General features: G+C 38.9%; 1 protein-coding gene across 5 annotated transcripts in view; it reads right to left on the minus strand.

The window, feature by feature from the left end:
* Positions 1–25,667, minus strand: part of GAPVD1 (GTPase activating protein and VPS9 domains 1) — a 74,489-nt gene that overhangs the window by 12,907 nt on the left and 35,915 nt on the right. The window contains exons 7-20 of one of the 5 annotated variants that reach the window (XM_068553899.1): positions 25,374–25,534; positions 23,061–23,127; positions 21,774–21,899; positions 19,634–19,807; positions 17,627–17,767; positions 16,440–16,574; positions 15,857–15,976; positions 12,105–12,182; positions 11,605–11,975; positions 8,419–8,506; positions 7,350–7,430; positions 3,827–3,949; positions 2,491–2,620; positions 277–386 (exon numbers count right to left, since the gene is read on the minus strand). In XM_068553899.1, the coding sequence (XP_068410000.1) occupies positions 277–386; positions 2,491–2,620; positions 3,827–3,949; positions 7,350–7,430; positions 8,419–8,506; positions 11,605–11,975; positions 12,105–12,182; positions 15,857–15,976; positions 16,440–16,574; positions 17,627–17,767; positions 19,634–19,807; positions 21,774–21,899; positions 23,061–23,127; positions 25,374–25,534 (1,905 nt within the window). Of the gene's footprint in view, positions 1–276; positions 387–2,490; positions 2,621–3,826; positions 3,950–7,349; positions 7,431–8,418; positions 8,507–11,604; positions 11,976–12,104; positions 12,183–15,856; positions 15,977–16,439; positions 16,575–17,626; positions 17,768–19,633; positions 19,808–21,773; positions 21,900–22,997; positions 23,128–25,373; positions 25,535–25,667 lie in introns of all 5 variants that reach the window. The other 4 variants (XM_068553898.1, XM_068553897.1, XM_068553901.1 and 1 more) reach the window with 4 other exon arrangements.

Raw genomic sequence — 25,667 nt, forward strand, 5'->3', positions numbered from 1 at the left:
TCAGTAGTTGTGGCTCACGGACTCAGCAGTTGTGGCTCGTGGGCTCTAGAGCGCAGGCTCGGTAGTTGTGGCACACGGGCTTAGTTGCTCCGCGGCATGGGGGATCTTCCCGGACCAGGGCTTGAACCCGTGTCCCCTGCATTGGCAGGCGGATTCTTACCCACTGCGCCACCAGGGAAGCCCTGCTGTATAGTTTAAATACAGTTGAATACTGGCAATTTCATATGGTTCAACGTATAAATACAGGAAAAAATAAACTATCAGGCAGCAACTTACCTTCTGGGTCTGTATGGTCTGGTAAACCATTCCTTGTTGAATGGGTGAGCACTGGGAAAGCAACAGAATCCGCAGAACAAAGAGCAAGCCTCAGTTTCTTTTTTGCATCTCTGAAGAATGAGTTGAAGATACATTAATTTTTGTCCACATATGGTCATAATTTATGAACTATTATCATATTTACTATACAAATCAATAGCCTACCACGTCAGGACTCAAATGTTTCAAGTGGTCATAAATAAAAGAGAATTTTCAACTTACTGACACCTCACTTAAGGAGTGGGCTTTCTAGTTAACTGAGGTGCAAGGCTGCAAAAGTGCTCTGGGCAAGGACCATTCGGTAAAGTCACCAGAATCAAACAAATCCTTTTTGACCTTCTAACATACGCTGAGTTCTATGCTAAGCACTACGAGGAGAGTCAAAGCTGGATTACGCCCGAGCTGGGAGGGAATCAGCATAAGTCATCATATCCATCTCACCACCCACACTTAGGAAGCCTTCTACCACATCTCTTGAGAAGTGTTGATCCTGCCACAAGACAAGCTGACCCCCGACAAGAAGCTCTTTCTGTTGCCTTGCTGCTTGAAACTTTGTGTTGAGCCAAAACCTGCTTCTTTTCAACTTCCGCCACTGAACCACCTGCCACCACCAGGCAGAGCACCCTTCAGTAACGCGTCACCCTCCACAACAGGGCAGCCCTTCATACTGGGAGGGGAATGTAGGGCGTGGACCAGAGCTTCTTCAGAGCGTCCAAGGCTGCCAGACTCCAAAAAAAGGAGTCGAAACACCTCCGAGAACAAGCCAGAGTTTGCTCCTCCTGCAGGGTTATCACTTGTCCACCTCATCTGACTAGTTCTGAGTCCTTCCTTATTGGTTTGTTTCCTCTAAAACGAGTAACTTACAAATCAACCCAAACAAATGTAATATTTGCCTACTTTGCAGAGACTCCGAATCTATATAACAGTCAAGTCGTGGCTGGAAAATAAAAATTTAAATCTTTAAAAATTGTGAATCACTGTGTTGTACCCCTGAAACTTATATAATATTATATATCAACTATACCTCAATAAAAGTAAATAAATAAAATAAAATGATATGCTGCTTAGAGTCTCTTTAAATTAACTCGGGGAGGAGGTAAACATGAAACAATATGGGCCACGTATTAGTAACTGTTAAATCTGGGTAACAGGCACATCACTGTACTCTTCCATTTTTGTACATACTTGAAAACTTCTAAAATAAAAAGTTTAAAAACAGAGAGAGAAAGACAGAGGCAAAGTCAGAGATAAAAACAGAGAGAAGGATGGATGATCAGTGCTTTAAAAGTGATAATCCGTGTCTGGAAAAACACAGGTACCCTATGAAACAAAAGCAAATTTTTCAGGCTCCTAAAGTCATTTTCTTTCTCAAGCCCTGTTAGAAATGGAGAGACCTGCCCAGGTAATGAGGAGAATGACAAACTGGGAGGGCTCCAGTAGGCTTACTGGGGACAGTGGGTCATTCAACAACTCTGCAGCAGACCCTCCTTCTACCTCAGTCCTGCCCTAGCACCTCTCACACACAGAGCTGAGAATTCTACACAGGCACAGGCACTGCCACTGTTCCATTTAAATTACTCATGTGGGGCTTCCCTGGCGGCACAGTGGTTAAGAATCCGCCTGCCAATGCAGGAGACACGGGTTCAAGCCCTGGTCCGGGAAGATCCCACATGCCGCAGAGCAACTAAGCCCATGTGCCACAACTACGGAGCCTGCACTCTAGAGCCCTCGAGCCACAACTACTGAAGCCTGCATGCCACAACTACTGAAGTCCGTGAGCCTAGAGCCTGTGCTCCGCAACAAGAGAAGCTGCCACAATGAGAAGCCCGCGCACTGCAACGAAGAGTAGCCCCCACTCGCCGCAACTAGAGAAAGCCCACGCGCAGCAACAAAGACCCAATGCAGCCATAAATAAATAAATAAAATAAATAAATTACTTATGTGGCCCCTGTGAGCATATGAGGTTTTCTTGTTTTTGTTTTCAATCCCTGAATTAAAGCCTTTGATGTATGACATCCAAAAGGGAAGCAAAGTCTTCTCAGCGAATAGTATTTCATTCTTATCTCTCTGCTTTACACACTTATTAAGTGACTCAGTGAAACACCTGACTTGAAGTGACTGCAATGGTGATGAAAAGTCCAAACCCAAAGGTCCTAAATCCTATAAAAGAAATACCTGTAAGAGAAAGCTGAATCCTGAGGGTGGGCGGCTTGGCTCGCAGAATCTGGGAGATCGTCAGCTGAGATGTTTTGCAGGGTTTCGTCACGAGGCGAATCGTGTGCACTTTCACCATCACCCATAACTTCTAAACAAAACCCAGCCCCCCCAAAAGGATAAGCAGGTTAATCTGGAACATTCTGGCACTGGTAGGTATTCAGAGCAACTCAACAATAAATTAACTTGTGCCTTCCAACAAGAGTTCTTTAAAAGAAAAAGGAACTTCAAACACTTAAATTATTGCAATGATAATATATCAAGAGAGCAGTTGTTGAAAACAGTTTTACTTCTTATCTGAATCCTAATCTAAAACAATGAAAGTCTTTATTAACTTAGTAAAGATAATACTCTGTAATCATGATTACTGAACCACAGAGCTAAAAGGGGCCTCAAAAATCATTTCACATAACACTCTCATTTTACAGACATGGAATCCTGCCCAGTCAGACAACAGCTGGCTGTGAACCCCTTGGCCAGGCCACACTGAGGTCTCCGGTCCTCATTACCAGGGCTGCTCTCACTGCCTGAGAATGAGCTGGGTACAAACTCACAAATGCAGCCAGGACAGACCTGTGGTTCCCACAGTTGTTTTTATGTTCTTAATTAATCAATTTAGTTAACACATGCATGTATAAAATCAAAGAAATAAAAGTTCCCTAGTGTAATAAAGATACTGTGTCTATGTAGAAAAAATATCTTTATTCTTAGGAGATAGTTTCAAATGCCTCAGGAAAAAAAAATATACAGAAAATGTGGCAAAATGTTAGCAACTGATAAGTCTAGGTAGATGGAATATAGACCTTCACTGTACTATTCCTTCAACTTCTTTGTTATTTTAAAACTTTTCAAAAACCAACAAAAAAGTGTAGGATGGGACTTCCCTGGTGCTCCAGTGGGTAAGACTCCGGGAGGCCAGATTTGATCCCTGGTTGGGGAACTAGATCCCGCGTGCTGCAACTAAGAGTCCGCATGCCACAACTAAGAAGTCCACGTGCCGCAACAAAGATCCCTCGTGCCGCGACTAAGACCCGGCACAACCAAAATAAATATAAATTAAAAAAAAAAAATGTAGGAAGTTCTCCTCTCAGGCTCCCTATGAGTCCCCCCTGTGAGTCAACTCATGTTACCAGTTTATCAGAGATTCTTCCAGAGACACTCTAATTTATCTTGGGAACTGTACCATATTTTTCTGACAACTCTTCAAAAGTAGCTATTACAAGGTTACCTTTAATTCGGACCACCCTTATCACTGTGATACGAAAGTTACTATTCCATTCTTTATCATGATTATCACCTGCACTTTCGTAGTTTGCCAGTGCTCCTTCACTGGGACTGGTTCGTTTAATGGCATTCCTGTATTTGTCCAGAATATCCTCAGCAACCTGAGCTTGTGCACTGAGTCTAGGGCTCGGGTCATCTGCAGGGGAAAGGAGAGGGCGAGGATTAGCTCCCCTTGGTTTGCGCCCACTCTGATGTTAGTACGACACCAGTAGCATAAGCATAATCCCCAAGGCGGATTAGGAGGTAAGACTTAAAAGAGCACATATCTCAGTGTTATAAGAGGCACCGTGCAGCCGCCTACTCATCCCATTTCCAGGTCTGAGAGCCTCACCAAAGCGCGAAATTGGGAGGATTACTCCACTTTCTCATCATCGCCAGAATTCTGCATGACAGTGTCAAAAAGTTCAGTGCAGACTGAATGGATGATGGGTTTCTAAAGTGTTTACACTCAAATCACTGTTATTATCAATTCATGCTACCAGGACTTCCAACACTGCACTTTTATATGCAGACTTCATTTATTCAGACATCTCTGTGCTGAAGGAGGAAAAAAAGTACTCAAACTTCAAATTAAACCCTTTTAAATAATACTTTTAAAATGTCTTCCTCCACTCTTCCTTCATAAATTTCCCTCGCTACACCACATTTGGAAACTTCAGATATTCATATTCCATCTCACTAAATCTCACCATGACAGTACAGCTGCTGGATTAGAGCACTTTTGTGCGTGCAATGGTGTCAGAGGCACTCCTAGAGAATCTAGACACTGTTGGGGAATGCCAGAATTGTACCTGGGGTGCACAGAGGAAAAGCTTATCACAGTCACAGGTGCAGCACTGGTTACTGACTGGCCCACTATCCGGTCAGCAAAATCAGCACATCAAAATGTTTTCTTGGAGTCAGATGGCAGAGTCACTAATTAACAGTTAACAAAGCAAAGAAGTGCTACAGATCTATGGGACAAAATATAGTTCCATAGTGAAATGCAAACTCCTGAGACAGATCTAGGCCAAGCAGGTAATGTCTACATTCTGGTAGTATCCCATTTTTTAAAAAGTCTTAAAACAGATAAAAATCACTAGAATTTATATATGTGTACGTGTTAATAGCAGCTAATATTAACAGCAGCTAACATTTATTGAGCGTGTACCACGTGCCAGGAACTGTGCTAAACACCTTATATGAATGATCTCAATTAATCATCGCAACAACCCTACATGGAGGTACTACTATCACCCCCATTTTTAAGAAGAAGAAATCAAGGTAGAAGGAGGTTAAGTAGTATGCTCATAGGCTCTTCTTTTATTTCCATGAAAAAAATATTTAGTGTTTGTGTCTCCGTAAAATTGTGGTAAACTGTAGGGAGAAACGATTTCCAAAATAATATAATCTTTCTGCTAAAATGATGTTTGAATGCATGATAACAGATTCCTAATAAAATCTGATCTTCTTCAAAATGTAAACTGATAAAACCTTTATCATTACAAAATCTTTTTTTTGCTATTGGTTTTGCGTGCTATTGAGGGCTCTAAAAAAGGGTTAAACGTAGTGAAAGCAATAACGTTGCTTATAACTTTTATTTCTGTAACACCGTTCTTAAAAATTTTATCTGAGGACAATAATTAAAATATACAAAAAACGCTATATATACAAAGCTGTGAGCAGTATTTTCATAGTAAAAAAAAAAAATGGATACAATTTAAATATCGAAAAGCAAGAGAATGTTCACACTGCAATAAAATAACGATAGATGACCTCAGAGCCAATAAAAATTATTAAAAAACCAACTATGTCAAGCAGAAATTGGGACAGGGTTTATGAAATAACATGCGATAAAAGAATACAAAGTTACATACACGCTCTGATTTCATCATGAAAAGCCATGTATAGATAAGGAAAGATTGAGAGAGAACATGAAAAAAAGAAAATTAAGGCGGCGAGATTATGGACAGACTGTTAAGAAATTCCCTCTCATAACATTTAAAAAAACTGATTTAATGATACTTTTCTTTGGGTCATTAATTAGGAGTGGGTAGAAATTTCTGCACCAGTAGGGAAGCTAAACTGCTTGAATCAAACACAAACAAAATGAAATATTTTATGGAAAAAAACTTACTCTACTTAGCTTACAGTTTAGGCACCAAGGACTAAGAAAAATATATTGCCTAAAGACACGAGTAAAAAAATAATTTATAACTTCTCCAAAGTTATTAATTCAACATTTTGAAAACCTGAGATTTTATTAAGAGCATTCTACTCTGTGAATGGTGGTGGTGTTCTAAAGCCAGGAGCATGGTAAGAAAACATAAAAATCTTGCCGAAAGGATGCCTTTCCACTGCTTCTCAATCAGGCTGTAAGTCCCTAAAGAACAAGAGTCATGTGTGATTTGACTGAACACCTACCACACTTAGCACAGTGCCTGGCATGAGTCAGATGTTCAACAAGCATTTGTTGACGGAATGAGATAGGTTTGACTGCTCTCAGCAGGAAACCTGGCCTGAAATCACAGCTCCTGCCGTTTAAAACCCTTTATTCCAGGAAAGTCACCTCATCAAATAAACAGGGATGCACACTAGGACATGGAAACGTCTACATTTATTTTAGAACTAGACATGACAATAACTGTGTACTGAGATGGGGTTCTACCTGTACTACACTGGGCTCTCGGAGGAGGATGTTCTTTTGAAACCTATCCCCTTTTTAAATGAAAGTCTTCATTTTACCTTAGCAGGATAACATAATTTAAAATCAAGACAAGAAAAAGAGAGGTGAGAAATTAATTTCCCTCTAGACGTCCTTCAGTCACTGGAGACAGTATACAGCTATCAAACTCAAGGTTGGGTCATCAACACTACCTCTCATACCTTTTCCTTTTAGGGTGTTCATTCATGATATGCCAAAAAGAAGCTGCAAAAATACAAATGCTGAATGAGGTAAGAACCCAACCCCTAGTTGTATTTTCCTTGGGTCAGATAGCAACGTTAAAGTGATTCAAGCTGTAAAAAATTGGTAAAGTTTATAAATTTACGATATTGTTTGAACACTTATCACGAAAAAAGGAAATGATTAGGTAAAATAGAATTTCACAATGATCCTGAATAATCAAGAACTATAGATGGAAATAAATTTAGAATTCTACGATCAACATTAAAGAAAACTATTCAATCAATGATCCAAAGATATGGCATGCATAGCACTAAGACCATCACCACGCTTTCCTAAAAGGCACTGTGTGTCATCACCCCACTAAGATGTCGGGTTCCAGGGTGCCTAGAGGCTCAGGGTCAGGGGCCTCATCGTACACGGACGTTATGATAATGAGGATGATGATGGTGGTGGCGGTCTGCAGGAAGAGCGCACTGAGACTCACTGTGGCCGCCAACTGGAGACCACAGAGCCATGAAGAACACGCTCCCCACTGTACACACACAGACACGCTCTTCTAAGAAGGCAACGCTTACGGCACCCAAGAAAAAGTGTCATGAAATATGTGCTCTGGGAATGAAGGAGCCAGGAAGTCCATGGGTCTACAAACCTGTGAGTGTTGAGAATCTGTCAGGCCCCAGATCATCTTTGTCTTTTTCTTGTTTTTCTTTCTTTCTAAATGGTATAGGAGCTGGAAATTAAATAAAGTCAGTAGTGTGACATATAACATACTGCACTACTCGGAAGACAGCAGTCATTCTGGAGTTAACTGGTGTGCCAACATTTCTAAGTGGAAGGAAGGTGAAAAGTTTAAAAGCTAAGAAATCCCAAGTGTCAACTGACAATCATTCTTAAAATAGCATTGAAGGTTCTTAAAGAAGCTTCCAGAATCTGCTTTGGGGTCATCTGTCACAGGAAGAATGATTTAACAGGAATCTATTGGGACTGAATCAAAACCACTGCCTCTTAACCTCTGCTCAAAACACAACACGTTCAAAGCTCTGAGCCTCAGTCTCTCCTCCTGAAGTGGGCTTGAGTCTGGCGTGAAAGCAGCACTCCTCAGCTCCTGAGCACCACAGTGCCGAGAAGAGGCCTTTGGAAGAAGCTCTTCCCTCTAATCCTGCATCATCTCTCCTTCCTGGAAGAGATGCTTTTGCCAACTCAAATTTCAATACCTACTGGTATGATGTCAGGCTATTCACAAGAAAAGCAAACAATTCTACACAACTGCATTCCAGAATAAACACTAATATTCAGAGTATTATCATTCTCAATGAACATAAACATAAGAAGCTTAAGTTTATTCCAGGAATGTAAAGGATAAATTTTCAATGTTTGTTTACTAATAGCATCCCTTTTTCCTGAAATAATTATTAGCAATACATGTGTCAAAAGTCCTATATATTTAACTTCAATGGTATATGATATTTAAACAACCGTGACCTGCCTGACTTTCATTTATGAAACCACTGCCACTTCCTGCAAAGAACAGGAACTGTCACTTCCAAAGCTGTACCTTAGCATTCACCTGAGTGAAATCATTTTCCATACCCTCAAAACAGCAAGAAACTGAGGCCCCACAGGCCTCACGGAGGAGGTCAGATTTTGGCTCTCTGAAAGAGATTTTGGGGCTTTACTTCTTGTTGCTGATATCACATTCTGATATTTTATAAAATTACCTTTGGGCATGGCAGAAACAAAACGTTTTCTCCACCAAGGTCTGTTCCTGTCTGATTTCTCATCATCGCTATCTTTGCGTTCTTCAGTCTGTAGAAAAAGTTTGATGCTTTATTTGGAGTTGGACAGCAGGATAAATTACTATGAAAAGGATTTTAGTTAGTCTGTGAAATACAAAAACCACTAGTTTTTCTTCAAAGCAAAACTGTTCTTATTGTTGTACAGGCAACTTCTGGAACAGGGATGTATACCTTTCAAGCACCAGACTATGATGGCTCACTTGAGGGTAGGCACTATCTCATTACTGTCAGTAAACCAAAAGCTTAATACAGAGTCTAGCATAGAGTAGGCACTCAATAAATATTCATATGGGATGAGTAAATGCAATGCACATAAAATCTAGAGGGGTAGTAGAGATGGTAGCAGTAACATTAATAATAAAACTACGTATGTACTGTGTGCCAAACACTGAACGTAAGGACATATATTATCTCATTTAAACTTCACAGTAGCCTTAAGAGATAAATACTATTATTAAGCCCTTTTTATAGATGAGAAATATGAGGCGAAAGAAGGTTATCTCCTCATCTTCCCAAAGTTATACAGACTGTATGGGACACAGCTGGGACTCAAACCTAGATCTGACCAACTTCAAAGTTCATGTTTTGATCACCAATTATAATGAGTTATTATTAAGACCACATGTCAAAAGGCAGGGACTGTAATTCCTTTACTAACCTATCATGTGACTTTAGACACATCATTTTATTTCTGTTTTTTCATCTACAAAACTGGAACTAAAAATACCTTCTCTAAGGGCATCCATGTGAATGGGATATCAGAACCTAAGCAGAGGAATGGCATCCAGGGAGGGTTTAGCGGTGGGGACGGGATATTGATTACATACAGGGGGACTGATCAAATAAGTACGTACATGAAGAATAATGAAAGCAGTTTTCTCACTGCTGGAGAAGGGAACTGCAAATATGGAATAGAAGGAAGATGAAATGAATTCTGTTGTTTTTAGACTGGAAATGGTTCTATACATATAAAGATATAGAAATAAATACACATGTAAATGTGCATGTACACACACACACATACACACACACACACACACACACACACACACTTTCTCTCCCTAGCTCTGTCAACTGAGAGGCCCTGGGAGCAGCTACACCCCTACAGCAAAGAGCACACCTATTAGCCAGATCCTGATTTCTAAAAACCATTTTCTACTAAAAGGAACAAGGGCTCCTTGGAGAAATGGCTGATTCCAGGACTAAAGCAGACACAATACAATATAAGCTTATAACATTTTGTTCCAGAAAGCAGAGAGATACTCAAAGAAAGATACCCAAATGTCAAAAGAACACAGGAGCCAGCTTGAAGGGGTGACCACTGGCCAAATCAGGGACAACTGGGCTTCAAAATAAATGGCCGTAACAAACCCATTGACTAAAAACAGAAAATCATGAGACCATAGATATGATTAATAAGTGGACAAATTTAAAATTTGAGAAAGAACAGGATATTTACATATTTTCAACGTCCTCTCTCCTCCCAGAAATACTTATTAATTACAAAGGGGAAAAGAGTAACTTACAGTAGTGAAATCTGGCAGACAACACCTTCATCAAACGATCCAAGTGAACACCAGAGTAGTGGGACAAATTTAAATTGTGTGCTACCTGGTAGCATGCAGTGAAATGAACACAGTGTCACTGTAGTGATATTCCTGCCTAAGATGAAAAACCTGAATCTAATCATGAGAAAATATCAAGCAGACCCAAATTGAGGGACATTCTAGAAAATAACGCCTGTAACTTTCAAGAGTATAGGGACTTCCGCCTACCAATGCAGGGGACACGGGTTCGAGCCCTGGTCCGGGAAGACCCCACATGCCGCAGAGCAACTAAGCCCGTGCACCACAACTACTGAGCCCGCATGCTGCAACTACTGAAGCCTGCACGCCTAGAGCCTGTGCTCCGCGACAAGAGAAGCCACCACAATGAGAAGCCCATGCACCACAACGAAGAGTAGCCCCCACTCACTGCAACTAGAGAAAGCCCGCGCACAACAACGAAGACCCAATGCAGCCAAAAATAAATAAATAAATAAATAAATTTTTAAAGAAGAGTATAAAGGTCATGAAAGTCAAGGAGAAACTGAGGAAATGTCCTAGATTGAAAGAGACTAAAGGGACTTCCTTGGTGGTGCAGTGGTTAAGAATCCGCCTGCCAATGCAGGGGACACAGGTTCGAGCCCTGGTCCGGGAAGATCCCACATGCCACGGAGCAACTAAGTCCATGCGCCACAACTACCGAGTCTGCGCTCTAGGGCCCACGAGCCACAACTACTGAGGCCGCATGCCACAACTACTGAAGCCCACGTGCCTAGAGCCCGTGCTCCACAACAAAGAGAAGCTCCAGCTCGCTTCAACTAGAGAAAGCCCACGTGCAACAATGAAGACCCAGCGCAGCCAAAAAGAAAGAAAAAAAAGACTAAAAAGACATGACAACTAAATACAAGATGTGATTTTGAATGGGATCCTTTCACTATAAAGTATGTTACTGGGACAACAGGGGACACATGAACGGGGTATGAAAATTATCATTAATGTATTGATACATTATTATTAATGTATGAATTTTAATTTCCTGATGTTGATGGTTGCACTATGACGTGTAGGGGAAGGTGCTTGCTTGTAGGAAACTTACACTAAAGTATTCATAGGTGACGGAACATTGGAGCATCAGGTTGGCAACTTACTCTCACATGGTTGCAGGGGAGGCTCTTTGTATCTACTTCCAACTTTTTAGTAACTCTGTGATTGTTTCAAAATTAAAAATAATAACGCATTGGAAAAAAAAGAAAAAAAGTACTTCCTCTAACCATTTCTGAAGGAAACTGTGAGGTTTAAATGAGATACGAAATTGCTTGGAGGAAAGTTAAAAGTATTATAAAAATGCAAGATACATTATTACAAAACCAAAGTAAAGGCTTTTTATGGGTTACGGTCATGGACATATAGGATTGACAAATCACCTTTAATCATGACTACTGTCCACCCTTCATCGTAGATTTTTATATTCCGCATTAATTTCAGGTATCAAGAGAACTAGGCAGATGGAACACTAAACCTGACCATAATTAGCAAGTTCTTCTACAAGGCCTGCGTCCCATACCTCTCCTCTTGAGGAGTCCTTACTCGGGGATGAAGATGATGAATGAGGTGCAGCCACCAAAGAAGTAGCACCAATGGCTGCGGCTTGGGGGAGTTCTCGCTCTTCATTCCCTGGACGTCGGTTCCAGCTGGGGTCACTCATAGGTCGCCGGACAGAAGACACTATATCAGAGCTCCTGCTGCGAACTAATCTCTCAGGGTAAGAATGCCTTTGCTTAAATGCCTCCATCTCAGCTGGAGTTAAGACATGGGAACCGAAGTTTGGCAACCTGGCCTCGTTTCCTCCTGCAGCTCCTTCCAGGATTGGGGGATCTGGTGGTGGATGCGATGGCCTGGCATAGTGAACCTTTGGCCTTACTACAGCAGAAGCCCCTGGAACACAGAAAAAAAGTCTGCAGCTGAGACACAACAAAGTCCAACAAAGGCATGAACAAAGGGTTTTGGTTTTGTTCTTCTGTCCATGATAAAACAAGAGTCAAAAAGTTCATCTGACTACTTTACCTTCATGTGAAGACAGTGGATCAAACATGGCAAGGAGAGACTCTGACTGAGAAGGAGGAGAGGTCAGCTGGTGGGCACCTAAGAGAGATGGGCAAACTGTGTGACCAAGTCAGAACTCATGACTCAGTAGGAGTTTCAACACTGTGAAAAACGTTCTCTTCCACAGTCTTCCATTTTGACCAATTACAACTTGAGGGGCATATCAGAAAAAACATGATCTAATAAATAGCATATTCTGCTTACCTCAAATTCATTTTATGTTTTTATCTACATATTTACATGGATTTTAATTACATTTAAGTAGTCTAGCATCCACTGCCTATTACTTCTAATGGCCAAACTGTACTATGGTTAATGCAGAGCCAGAAGATGTAAATCATCAAAATTTTCAGAATGTCACAAGTTCCCTGAATCTCACCTTCCCTCCACCTATAAAAATAGGGGCAATACTACCTATAGAAGGAGTATAAATAAAAAGTTGTAAAATTTGAAATTCTAATATTGCTCTCAGCAAAAGACAATTTATAAGAGAACTCATAACAAAAATGAGTAATACGGGACTTCCCTGGTGGTGCAGTGGTTAAGAATCTGCCTACCAATGCAGGGGACACGGGTTCGAGCCCTGGTCCGGGAAGATCCCACATGCTGTGGAGCAACTAAGCCCATGCGCCACAACTACTGAGCCTGCGTGCCGCAACTACTGAAGCCTGCGCGCCTAGAGCCACAACAAGAGAAGCCACTGCAACGAGAAGCCCGCACACCGCATCGAAGAGTAGGCCCTGCTCGCCGCAACTAGAGAAAGCCCTCGCGCAGCAATGAAGACCCAATCCAGTCAATAAATAAATTAATAAATAAATTTTAAAAATGAGTAATACTACATTATACTACAAAACAAACCTGAACTTCTAAAGTACAATATTTTAAAACTACAGAGTAAAAGATGACTCCTCTAAGCATATGTCTAAACAACCCAAATCAGGGATATTAAAATATGTAGAGACTAAAACTTACAAATATATAAAAGAAACCATTCCTCTAAACTTTTTGAGTCTGAGCTCTTTTTTTTTTTTTTTTTTTAATAAATTTATTTATTTATTTTTGGCTGTGTTGGGTCTTCATTTCTGTGGAAGGGCTTTCTCCAGTTGCGGCGAGCGGGGGCCACTCTTCATCGCGGTGCACGGGCCTCTCACTGTTGCGGCCTCTCCCGTTGCAGAGCACAGGCTCCAGACGCACAGGCTCAGCAGTTGCGGCTCACGGGCCTAGCCGCTCCACGCCATGTGGGATCTTCCCGGACCGGGGCATGAACCCGTGTCCCCTGCATTGGCAGGCGGATTCCCAACCACTGCACCACCAGGGAAGCTTGAGCTCTTTTTTGATAATGAATAATAGTACTATTTTGCCATTTGATTTTCCTTTTGTTCTGTGTCTTATAATTACCTTCATTTTTAAAAATTAGAAATAGTGTATCATTATGAAAGATAGCTTAGAATATCAGTTCTCAAAATTTTGGCCTTAGGACACTTTTACATTCTTAAAATTTTTTGACCCTAAAAGCTTACTTATATGTTGGTTAAATCTAATGATATTTACCATATTAGAAATTAAAACTGAAAAGAATATATAAATAAAAATTTTAAACTTTTAATAAATTTTATATTAAAATTTTATGTTAATTCATTTACATATACTGATTAAATGGTAACACAAATAACCCTTTTAAATGAAAAATAATTATATTTTCCAAAATAATAAACCAGAAGAGTGACACTTCTACATTTTTGCAAGTTCCTTCAATGTATAACTTTATAGAACACAGCTAGATTCTCATATCTGCTTCTGCTTTCAATCTGTTGCACATGTTGTTTTGGTTAAAGTATATATAAAGAAAAGCTGATCTCACAAAGATATGCAGGTAGAAAAGAGACAATATTTTAACAGCCTTTTCAGAAAATTGTGGATATTATTCTTTGATACTCTACCAAATCTTGCTAAGTAGTAGTTTTTTAAACCATTTGGAATCTGAAACCAAATCAGTGAACTTTTTGTACTCTGTTACATTAAAATTTAATTGGTCTGTCTTGCACTTTGAATGGATCTTTTACCCAAGCATGATTTTGTAACATCAGACATTGATCATCTGGAAAATACTGGTTCAATTAGATATGCAGATCTTCCAAATGTTGACACATTTCATCACATAACATCAAAATAATGACATTCTTGATATCACCACCAATCTCACCAGAAAAGTTTTTAAATAGCAGGAAGCTGTCAAGCTCGTGGAGGTAGACACGAGTTTTCCAAAATTCTAATTTTTATCTGAAAGCTTGGATTTTATCATTGGTAACAAACTCTGTCCTGTCAGTTGTTTTCCTTGAAATGACAGGCTCATTTTGTTAATTTTCAAGAAATGCCTGCCAAATATCCAAGCATGAATAACTACAGTTTGTCATTCTTTCAAGTAAAAATGGTGTTTCATGAAAAACAAACAAGAAAAAAAAACAGCTACTTAGTTAGCTCTCAACTCAATCATATAAGTGCTTTTCCTTGAGACACTTCATCGTATTTCAGAATGCAGCAGAAATGCATTAGGGGTACTTCCTATTCCTTCACAATATTAGATAGATGTGTACTCAAGGGTTGAGATATAGCATTAAATAATTTCTACTGCTTCATCAAAGACATTCATAAGTAAATTTTTTTTTTTTTTTAAACTGTGAGAGAAGAATACAGTGACCGCTAGTCTGGTCTGGTGCCACTGCCTTGCTTCATGCTAAGGCCTCAGCAAATTTACCCACCTTTGCAACGTCAATATGGTAGAAGGGACAATTACCTTTTATTATTGTGAAAACAGTTTTGCCCTCATACCTCCCCAGCCCCCAGAAATGTCTTAAGGGCCCTCAGTGGTCCATGGACACTACACTTGAAAACTGCTGGTTTAGAACAGTGGTTCTCAGCTGGGGCTATTTTGCCCCCTAAGGGATAATTTGGCAATGTCTGGGGACATTTTTAGTTTTCATCACTGCACGAGAGGGAGGGGGATGGTGTGCTTCTGACAGAGGCCAGAGATGCTGCTCGACAGCCTACAATGCACAGGACAGGCCCCCACAACAAAGAGTTACCTGGCCCAAAATGTCCATAGTGTTGAGGATTAAAAACTTTGGTTTAGAATAAACAAAAATGTAAAAAACAAAACAAAAAAAGTACTTCAAACCCAGTACCCAATATATAAAACCACTACTTACTAGCACTCTGATACTTCTTCTCAGTGCTTTCTTTAGGATAGGTTTTTTAACATTTTATTATCTTACATATAAAATTCTTTAAAAATAAAATTTCCAAGTGGTATTATGTTCTAGGTATTTCTCCAAGTTATTTCATATTCTTTAAAGCATTTAAAAAATAGCTGTATAAGTTCTAATAAGTGGTTACATCAAAATTCACTTAGCCATTCTATTTTTCAGTTCTTAGGTTGGTTCTAATTTTCTGCCAATATAAATATTATGAAGAACATCTTTGTGCATAAGACTTTCTCCATACATGAACTGTTTCCTTATGACTGATTCCTAAAGTGGGCTAACTGAACCAAATTTAGCATGTGAACCTTATTTTAAGGCCTTACACACATATTGCCAAACTACACCCTGAAGTGCTGCAACAGTTGATACCATCACCAGCAATGTGTTAAAGGCTGCCAGTTTCAGCCATGGATGTGATCATTTCTAAAAGTCATTCTCACTTCCCCTTCTTACCATGAGTTGCTTCATCCATGTCTGGACTAGTGACAGAATCTTTACCCCCAAAATCAGAGCTGCACTCAGATCTCAGGTCTTCAATCTTATTGGGAATATCCTCAGAGGTTGCACTTATGCCTTTAAAAAAAATGGTAAAAAATAAACAACAAGAACAAAATAACCACATAAAAAGTATATGAATTTTGGAGAAATGTATATATTCTCACATTTTTTGTGTCTCAGTTCTTTACATGTGAGTTGTTGGGTATTATATCCTTTATTGTACAATTGCTTAAATATATTTACCTTGATTTGTACAACATAATCAGAATTATCATGTGATGTCTAAATACAGTAGCAGAGGCTACCAAGAACAGATAGAGTTATAGAGGGAACACACACAGACCATTTGTCAACTACTTTGACAAGCTCTATAACGGCACACATTAACTTCTCACAGATGTCAGGTCCCACAGAAATAACTGTTTCCTGGAAATTACTCATATCTTAAACAAAATACATCTCTTTGCTATCAACTTTATAAATGGGGAGGTGGGAACACACCTTCAAATCCTTATTCCTTAAAACAAGCCAGACATACCCGACACAACACTGAGGCCTGGTGTGCTGGGGCGGGAACTGACCTCCCTGACATCCGTATCATCAGATGTGCTACCCAGTCCTGAACAGCTCTCCAGTTCTTGTAGTCGCTCCTCCTGCTTTAGATCTGGGGCCTCTAAACAGAAAAAGTGAGGTATCACATTAGTGATTCTACTAGCACATCACAGTTTCAGCTTTTGCAACCCAGAAGAAAAACGCTACCAGGGCATGAATGAAATCAGTGTAAATAGACTTTTAAGTCTGGGCCAGTTAGCAAAGTTAGTTAGATCAAGTGTTAAAGAGGTCTAGGTTGTGATTTTCATCCTACATGTGCCAGTTCACTGTGCACAGATGAAAACTCTGCTTCCAGATCACTAATCTCATAGAGTATTCTACTGGTTAACAAGTAAACTAAACGAGAGAATACAGAACAGCTCAGCATTAAATCAACCACTTTCTAAAAAATAACTCCTATGGATGTTCAATACTGAGCTAATCCTACTGTCTCCTTATGTAAAGGTTAGCATGTCTGAATGTGGTAACATTAAAAAACACATATCAAGATTGTTTCATTATTCTTGAGCCAAGTGATCAAAAAGAAGGTAATTCAGATATATAGTTACTTATATTTGCATTCTGGTAGTTGACATTTAGTTGAAGACAAGGATTTATATTCATAATCAGAAAAAAAGCAGAAATGCAATACATAAGAGAAAGTACAAAATACTTTATATATGTTTATAATAATCTTGCACAAAATAATTCTCAGGATTCCAGAGCCTCAATGTCAATGCATTTCAAAAATACATTAGGTATCTTTGGGTCAAGTTCTCCAAATCTAAACATGCTTACCAGGCATCCAACCACTCAGAGTGGTTGTGTTAAGTTAGTGGGAGATACTGAACTCAATGTCCCACATAGAATCCTGATGAGTTACTAACGATTGCTTCCAAGATAACTGAACAGAGTCAGAAAGCACCTGCCATCTTAGCCTATGCCATCCAACACTGCATTTTTTTCTTGATGGACAGAAAATACCCTAATTTTCCATTTGAAATTCTTAGCAATGTGATGGCCTCATACTTGTCAAATGTATATCTGACAAAATGTACATAATATAGAAATTAGGATACCTTACATTTAAAATTTCTGTGCAAATCAAAAAGCAAACAATGACAGCATACTAACCTGAGTCACTTGGCAATACCTCTACACTCCAAGCTTCGCTTGTTGTCTCTGATATGGTAGAACCAGTGCAGGGGTCAAGAAGCACTGACCCTGAACCTGGCAGGCACAGTAAACTGCCTAACATGTTCTCTGCTGCTGCACCTGTATAACCAGTGGGGAGTAAAGGGTTAACAAATGTCCTCAGGGAAAGAGCAGTGATGATGGAAAAAAGCCAAACACTAAGCTAACAAAATCTCTCTACTCTACTCACAAGAAAGAAGACAAGGAAAGAGTAATTTCAATCAATAACACCACTAAAAACATAAATTTCCCACTTTGGTCACAATAACACAAGCTCCTTTTCATCAGTTTCCTACTGTTCACCTTAGTCTCCATCGAGAAAACACAGATCATTAGGACAAGTCATTTCAACTAGCTTTCACCTTGGTTTTTTAGCAAATTCTACATGTCCCTAACATCTCTCTAATATTTATAGTCCTTTAGGGATTAAAAACACTCAAACAGAGACATTTAACCATAGACAGTTATACTGGCCAAATATGTTTTCTTCTGGCACATCAGCCACATATTCAGAGCAATAAAATATATTTGCAGGAAAACACACATCTCCTCTGCAGCACTCATTCAACTGCAAATACAGCTTATTGCCCAAATACAGCTCACTGCCAGGAAAAATACTATTGTACTTTGACATCTGGAACAAAATAATGCAAAACCAATTGAGAAATCTATTTACACTACTTAAAAATACAAATAGAAAGATTAAACATTATTGTACACCTGCGTTAAAAATACTCAAGTTCAGAATGCTCCACTACTTCTGATTAAATCTAATAAAAGAACAATTTTATTTCAGTAGATGAAGAACCTTTGGAAAAACTGGTAAAAGGTACCTTTTAAAGATACGTCATGGTTACCAAGGGGGAAAGATGGGGGGAGGGATAAATTAGGAGTTTGGGATTGGCATATGCACACTGCCATATATGGAATAGATGGTCAACAGGGACCTACTGTACAGCAGAGGAAACTCTGCTCAATGCTCTGTAATAACCTATATGGGGAACAAATCTGAAAAACAATGGATATATGTATAACCGAATCGCTTTGCTATACACCTGAAACTAAGACAACACTGTACTGATAAATCAACTATACTCCAATATAAAATAAAAATTAAATTTAAAAATTTAGAAAATAAAGATGCATCATGAAATAATTACAAATAAAATAATGTCTGGAACCTGCCTGATTAACCTGTGATTACATAATTGGGGGAGGGGATAACAAGGTGGGAGAAGAGATGAAACAAAACTGGCCATGTATGTATGTGTAATTGTTGAAGCTGAGTGATGGGTACATGGTGTTCATTATACTGTTCTCTCTTATATTTGTTTGAAATGTTCCATGATTTAAAAAGAAAATAAAGATGGTGATTACAAGACTGTATGAATCTTTCAGAACAGACAGAACAATATCCTAGAAAGGGTAACTTTTAACATATGTAAATTGTATCTCGATAAACTTGATATAAAAAAAAAAAAAGAAAAAACTGGTCATTCTTTGGAACTGAATTAAACCTTCCAGAAGTAAATTCGGTTTTTAGAGAATCTCAGTATCATATTATTCTGAAAGATTTTATGGCTATAACCTGTAAGATTTTCATGTTAAGGCAAGGTGTTTAGTCTCAAAAGAAGAATATGCTAATCATAGACTAAGAACGCATATACTATGCCCTGCAAACAAGAATTGACAAGAAGTTGATTCAAAAGACTGTTTTTTCTTTTTTACAGGGGGAGGGGCACTTAAATGTAGACAGAGGAAAATAGTACCTATATTTAAATAAAGAAAAAAGAAATACACAAATGCCTTGTCACATACAATTACCTCAGTTTCCCAGTTACTGCTAACATACACACCATGTTTGTCAGAGCACTGAAGTTCCCTCCCATGAGGGGTGGGTGGATACGAATAAACAGCAATCTTCCAGGGACATTAAATAGCAGTTACCTGCGATTTCTTGCAAGCGATCTTCATCAATGTTAGGGTCAAAATCACTTCCCAAGACATCTGTACTCCACGTCTCACTCACTGTTTCTGATATATCCCTATCATCTGTCAGTCCCATCATGTCACGAATTTCAAACTTCCTTAGCTTATCATCGAGATTATCCTGGGTTGTAGCTATCAAAAACAAAATTAAGCACTTAAAAAATGGTAGCACAGCTATCATTTTTTATATCAACTTTAAAGACCTTTTTGTCTTTGAACTTCAAGTTACATATTTTAACATTAACACTCAGCACATAGTACTAAAACACTGAATTATTCCCTCACGGATGTACTCTTTCCCTCTCTGAATTGAGCTCTGCATATGTCCTCCCCCTTCCAGTAAATTAACTGGGGCCATCCATGCAATCAGTTGTCTCCCTGTCCTCTAGAGTGTGACTTTGGTCAAGAATTGGGATATATTCCCCTTTCTCTGAATTTGCACAGGCCTGGCTCCTTGCTTTGTTCAAAAGGTAAGGAGGAAGTGTGCCAGGTGTGAGGTTAGGCCTCAAGAGAGACCTTAGAAACCTCTGCTCTCTCTCATCCTTGGTTCTCTCATGAGGACAAGATGAAACCAGTCTGCTGGAGGATGAGGAACCACATGGAACAAAGCAAAGGTCATCCTAGATGAGCCAGCTCCCCAGTGACCAACGGACCCCCAGCTAAGATTAGCAGAGCTCCCTACTCAACCACTGATGATGAGAGATGCATGAATGAGCCCGGTCCAAATCAGAACCACCACCTGGCTGACCCACAGACTTGAGAGCAAAAATAAATGTTTACTGTTTTAAGGCACCAAGTTTTGGGGTGGTTTGTTACGTAGCATTATTGTGGCAATAATTAACAGATAAACCCATGCCAAAAAACAAAAAAAACAAAAAACGCGAAGCCTTAACCACTGGACCACCAGGGAAGTCCCCACTCACTTCTTAACCTAGTATTTCACGAGTGTAGACTGCCAACCACCCATATCAGAATCACCTAGAGGGCTTGTTAAAGAGGCGATATTCTTTCTACCTTAAGCTAATATAATTTTAGGTTTCTGTTATCTGCAGAAATTTTAATCCTAAATAATACAGTGACAAACTGATCCAGTAAAAACACAGCATTACTTTTATTCACCCCACACAAAACCCAATTGGCAATACTCTTTTCCTTTCCAAAAATAGACTGATCCAGGATTTCTAGAAATGAGACATGGGAAATGCCTTTTTTTTCCCCCTAACTCCCCAGGTGATTTTTACACACACTAAAGTCACTGCCTCAAATCCAGTTGAGGGCATCTGCCCCCAACATTCCTGTGAAAGCCACCACTGAACTTTAAATGAACAAATCCAAAGGACTTTTTCATATTAATCTTCCTAAAGCACAAAAGGGATCCATCTACTTTTCATCCTTACCTCACCCTATTACCCTACTTGACAGTTCCTGAGTAAGTACTATGGTTTCCCACCTCCCTGACTTGCTGATACTACTATTCCTTCACCTAGAATATCTCTAGTTTCAGCCAATGCAATGCCAGCCAGGCTTTGAGGTTATTATTTTCTCCCAATAAGCTTTTCCCTACACTTTCAACCACATGTATTTCTCACTCAGAACTGCCAAAGCACTTTTATGATAATTTTAATCATTTGTGTACCATTCTCTCCCTATTCTAAGTTCCTTGAGCTCTGAGTATTTATCTTAGTATCCCTTAAAAATTTAATATTACAGAATTGAAATACCAAATATTACAGAATTCAAGCAATTCATTTTAATTATTCTATGTAATTTTAGCCTGAATAATCCACTTAGCAACTAAACACATTTCTTTTTTTTTTTTTTTTTTTGGCCGAGCCGCGAGGCTTGCAGGATCTTGGTTCCCCAACCAGGGACTGAATCTGGGCCACCGCAGTGAAACTGCTGAGTCCTAACCACTGGACCGCCAGGGAATTGCCAACTAAACACATTTTTAAGAACTGAAGGAACTATGAGTAAATGCAAGTTTAATGGTCATTACATAATCAACTGAACACAGCCAACTTACATGGAAACAGATTGTTTATTCTGCAACCAGGTAAATTCTTTGCTGCTTGAACAGCTGAATTCAACCTCACTTTACCTTGCTCATGCTCTAACAGCTGTAGAGCTTCAACTCCATTACTCCCAGAAGGTCCTGCTCCAAGTTCTGAAACAGATTCCCCTTCCAGGTCTAGTGAGGATACTGAATTAGAACGATTTGAAGGACCTAGAGAAACATTTATACTGTGAGTGAGCTTTTTTTGACAGTCATGAGCCACCATGTAATTTTTCATGCCTTGATAAGAGACTAAAAAGACTGATTAAAGTGCTTTTAATGCTGTTACACCCTATAAATAAACACGCCCTTTAAGCCAGAAATTCTGCTTTTAGAAACTTATCCTAAGGAACTAATCAAAAATTCACCTAAGGTCGCTTGTTGCAGTGCTTCTTACAATGTCTGAAAAGTGAAAGCAATCTACATGTGTAATCACAGAAGAATGTTTAAATAAATTATGATAAATGCCCATTTGAAGTTAAAGAAAATAGCCATTAAAAACCATGTTATTTAAGAATGCTAAATTACAAAGGGAAATGTTACTGTTATATTGTTAAACAAAAAGAGGTTACAAAACAGCGTAAGACTAATTTTGCTATAAAAAAACCAAAATGTTAACTGTTATTAATAGAATGGTAAGGTCACAGATGGTTCAATTTTTCCTTCATTTTCTAGAATGAATGTACACTACTTATGTTTTCAAAAGTGAGAAATAAAGGAAAAGTTATTACCATTTATGTTTATTTTAAAATGTTAGTCAAATTGAAACTTTTTCATTAAAAAAGCTTGTCCTAGCACATGGAGTAACATATTCTCACTTTACAATCTTGCCTTTTAATTTACTTTTTTATTCTTATCCTACTTCCATTGTATCTTTCTGCTTCATTAAAACATTAGCAGTATACACAACACCCTGAAATACTAGTGAGTCCATTTTTTTCCATTTAGACATGCATTATATCCCTCTAAAGGAGCTCTACAAGCTTTGGTATATGTTAATACTAGTGAAATAAAACTTGGTATTATTCAAGTCTCAATGCAGACTTAGATCGTCTCCATTTTATGTGACCAAAGGTCTCGTGTAATCTCAATTTTATTCAAAGAAACAATCTTTACAGCCAACTGTTCAAGATCATTAGAGGAAAACTTCATTACTCTCCTCAGTGAGAGCCACAGGTGGCATAATTGTAATTTTTAAGGCTCCTTTAAAGAACACAAAACAAAATATTACTTGAATCACACAACTCCTTGAATGAAGTAACCCTTCACCTTCAGATACTCCTTCCAGATTATCACTGCAGAGGGAAAAGCGCAAGGTTTTATCAGGTTTACCGTGGAGTTTGTTTTCATCGACAGGGACATCTCCTTGTCCTCCATCTGAAAGCTGCATGTTTAGGACCTGAAAAATAAAATGCCATTAGTTTATCACAACTGAGAGATTACTGATAAGAAAACAAACCATGGCAAATGCATATTTAAGTTCATCTTAATATTAAATTATCATTTTTAACTGAAAACCCATTTATAGGGCTCCAATCAAGTTTTTAAGTATCCCTGGGATAAAAGTGTACCAGTTAGAAGAACTGAACCTATGTCTTTCCATCACCCTACCAGTTTCAGCAACTGAACAGGCAATTGGACATTGATGAGCAATGATTAGGATTGCAGGAGTCGGAGGCTTCAGACTCAGCAGTCTGGTCCTCCCAGTTCTGCCATGGGCCAACTATGTAAACTTGGATACGTTTTTTAAGCTCTTTGAGCCTCATCTTCTTCATCTATAAAATGGTGATAGTAACAGTATATATGCCATGGAGTTGTTGAGGATTAAATAAAAAGATGCACATTATGTGCATTTGGCACAGTAAAGTGACCTATTAATTTTGTGTGCATTTTTCTAAAAGTTAATAAACTAATTAATAGGAAAAAAACGTGTAAACAAATTATTCTGTAGGCACCAGAATTAATCAGCCTAGTTAGAACCTCCACTTGATCACCATACACACAGCCACAAAGTCCATACCAGAAGCCGAAGTATGACTTCTATGCCACATCTAGCTTAGAGCGGATTGCCTTTTTACAGAGCTTTCTATCTGTTAGATGATTTCCAAATAACAATTACTTCTCACTCCCCACAAACCTCATAACTCAGCTCTGTATGTGTATCTCCAACTTAATGAAGAACTGAGTGCTTTGCTGGATGTCACAGCATGTATTAAGCACACCTGGAACTTGAACTCACAGCCACTGGGTTCCTAGGCTGCTGCTGGAATGTGAAGAACAGTGTCCTCAATTAAAAGGAAAAAACAACACAAAGCCAAAAAAAAAAAAAAAACAAACCCTTAAGGTGCTGTTTTGACTCCGCATTTTAAGTAAGTAAATTAAAGGTTTTCTAATGGCTCTATATATTTACTCATGTGATGCTTTTAAAAGGTCATTTTAAAATAGAATCTTTTCCCTATTTGCTTGAAATTAAATGCAGACATAAAGATTTTACATTTTGTATTTTTAAGATAACTTGAACCTTCACACTCATCAGAGTGAGCAATGTGCAATGAATCTTCAGGAAAAATCCATCTAAAGGCCTCAAGAGTGGTATGAATTAACGAAAACAAAAAGGATCATACCACAGTCTAGATATTTCCCTGCACAGGAATGCTGGCGGCTGTCTTCAAGGCTGCCACTGGGGTGGGGGTCGGGGGACGGTAACAGGGGGAGTAAAATGCCACAGACTCTCTTACTGAAACACAGCAGCTCTTTTCCTCATTAAGCATTCTCCTGGTTGCCACAAGTTTATTACATTCTAGAGTTCCTAAAAAGCTGATTCTGACAGTTTTTGCCAGCTTATTCACTTTGAATGTGTGTGGGGGGACAGGGTTGTGGATTTTGATGGTCCTCTTTCCTACAAGTCACGCCGCTTAATCAATCACCATCATCACTGTATCAACCACTATAACTGGTCCCTTCTTCCCAGGCCAGGAATAGGCTTTGTTGAATAATAAGCAGGCACTGCTGAAGGTAAGAAAATGCTTCTTTCTCAAGAGGTCACAATCTATGAGAAGAGGCTCCTATGTTTAGAGTCAAAACTTCTTTCCTCTTGCTTCTGTCCCAAGCTCTTCTGTTTACAAATATCTTAAAACTGATTCTCATATCCCCAACCCCATTTCCTTAAAATATTTTACTTAGTTTTCCTTTCAATTATCTCTTCCATTTCTTCCCAACCAGCCAAAGAACAGAAATTATTTCTAAATACTGTTTGGCTCTTTAAAGCAGGAATACCACTACTATATCATTAAAAAGAAAAGAAACATAAAATATTTCCTACAGGTCACGGTAGAAGTCTCCTCAATTTCCATAACACAATTTCCTGGCTTCCTGCCTCTTCTACTACTATTAGGAAAATTCCTTTTGGTATGGATCTGGTTACCAACTACAGTGCCACAGGTTTATTAATGCGAAGGACCTCCAGAACTGTTCATAGGGAGTTGAGCATTTGATGGGGTATCATGGCAGACCCACTGAAGATAATGAAAAATATTTGTTAAATGTATACTGATTTATGGAAGCAAGTGACCTTTACTGAGAAGAAAAGAATCTGAAGTTCTTAACAGTAATAGCTACAAGTTAAATGTAACAACACAGTCATACCTCATTTTCTGACATCATCCCTGGAGTAAGCTGGGGACCTGTTCCTAAGGAAATGACCAACACCTCTTCTGGCTGCACTTCCTGGATGGTTTCTTGAGCTGATCCTTCATGGTCCATATGTAAGTCCATTAGAACATTGGTGCGGCTTCTGCTCCGAGTTGCTAATAAAAAAATTTCAAGTAAGATAAGTTACAGAAAAAGGCAAAATGAAGAAAATGGCACATTAATACAAAAATATATTTTCTATTAATGTAGAACATTTGCACATGCACAAAAAAAGAGTGGTGAGAATAT

Source organism: Eschrichtius robustus, chromosome 10 (genome assembly GCF_028021215.1).
Source record: "Eschrichtius robustus isolate mEscRob2 chromosome 10, mEscRob2.pri, whole genome shotgun sequence".
NCBI classification, from domain to species: Eukaryota; Metazoa; Chordata; class Mammalia; order Artiodactyla; family Eschrichtiidae; genus Eschrichtius; species Eschrichtius robustus.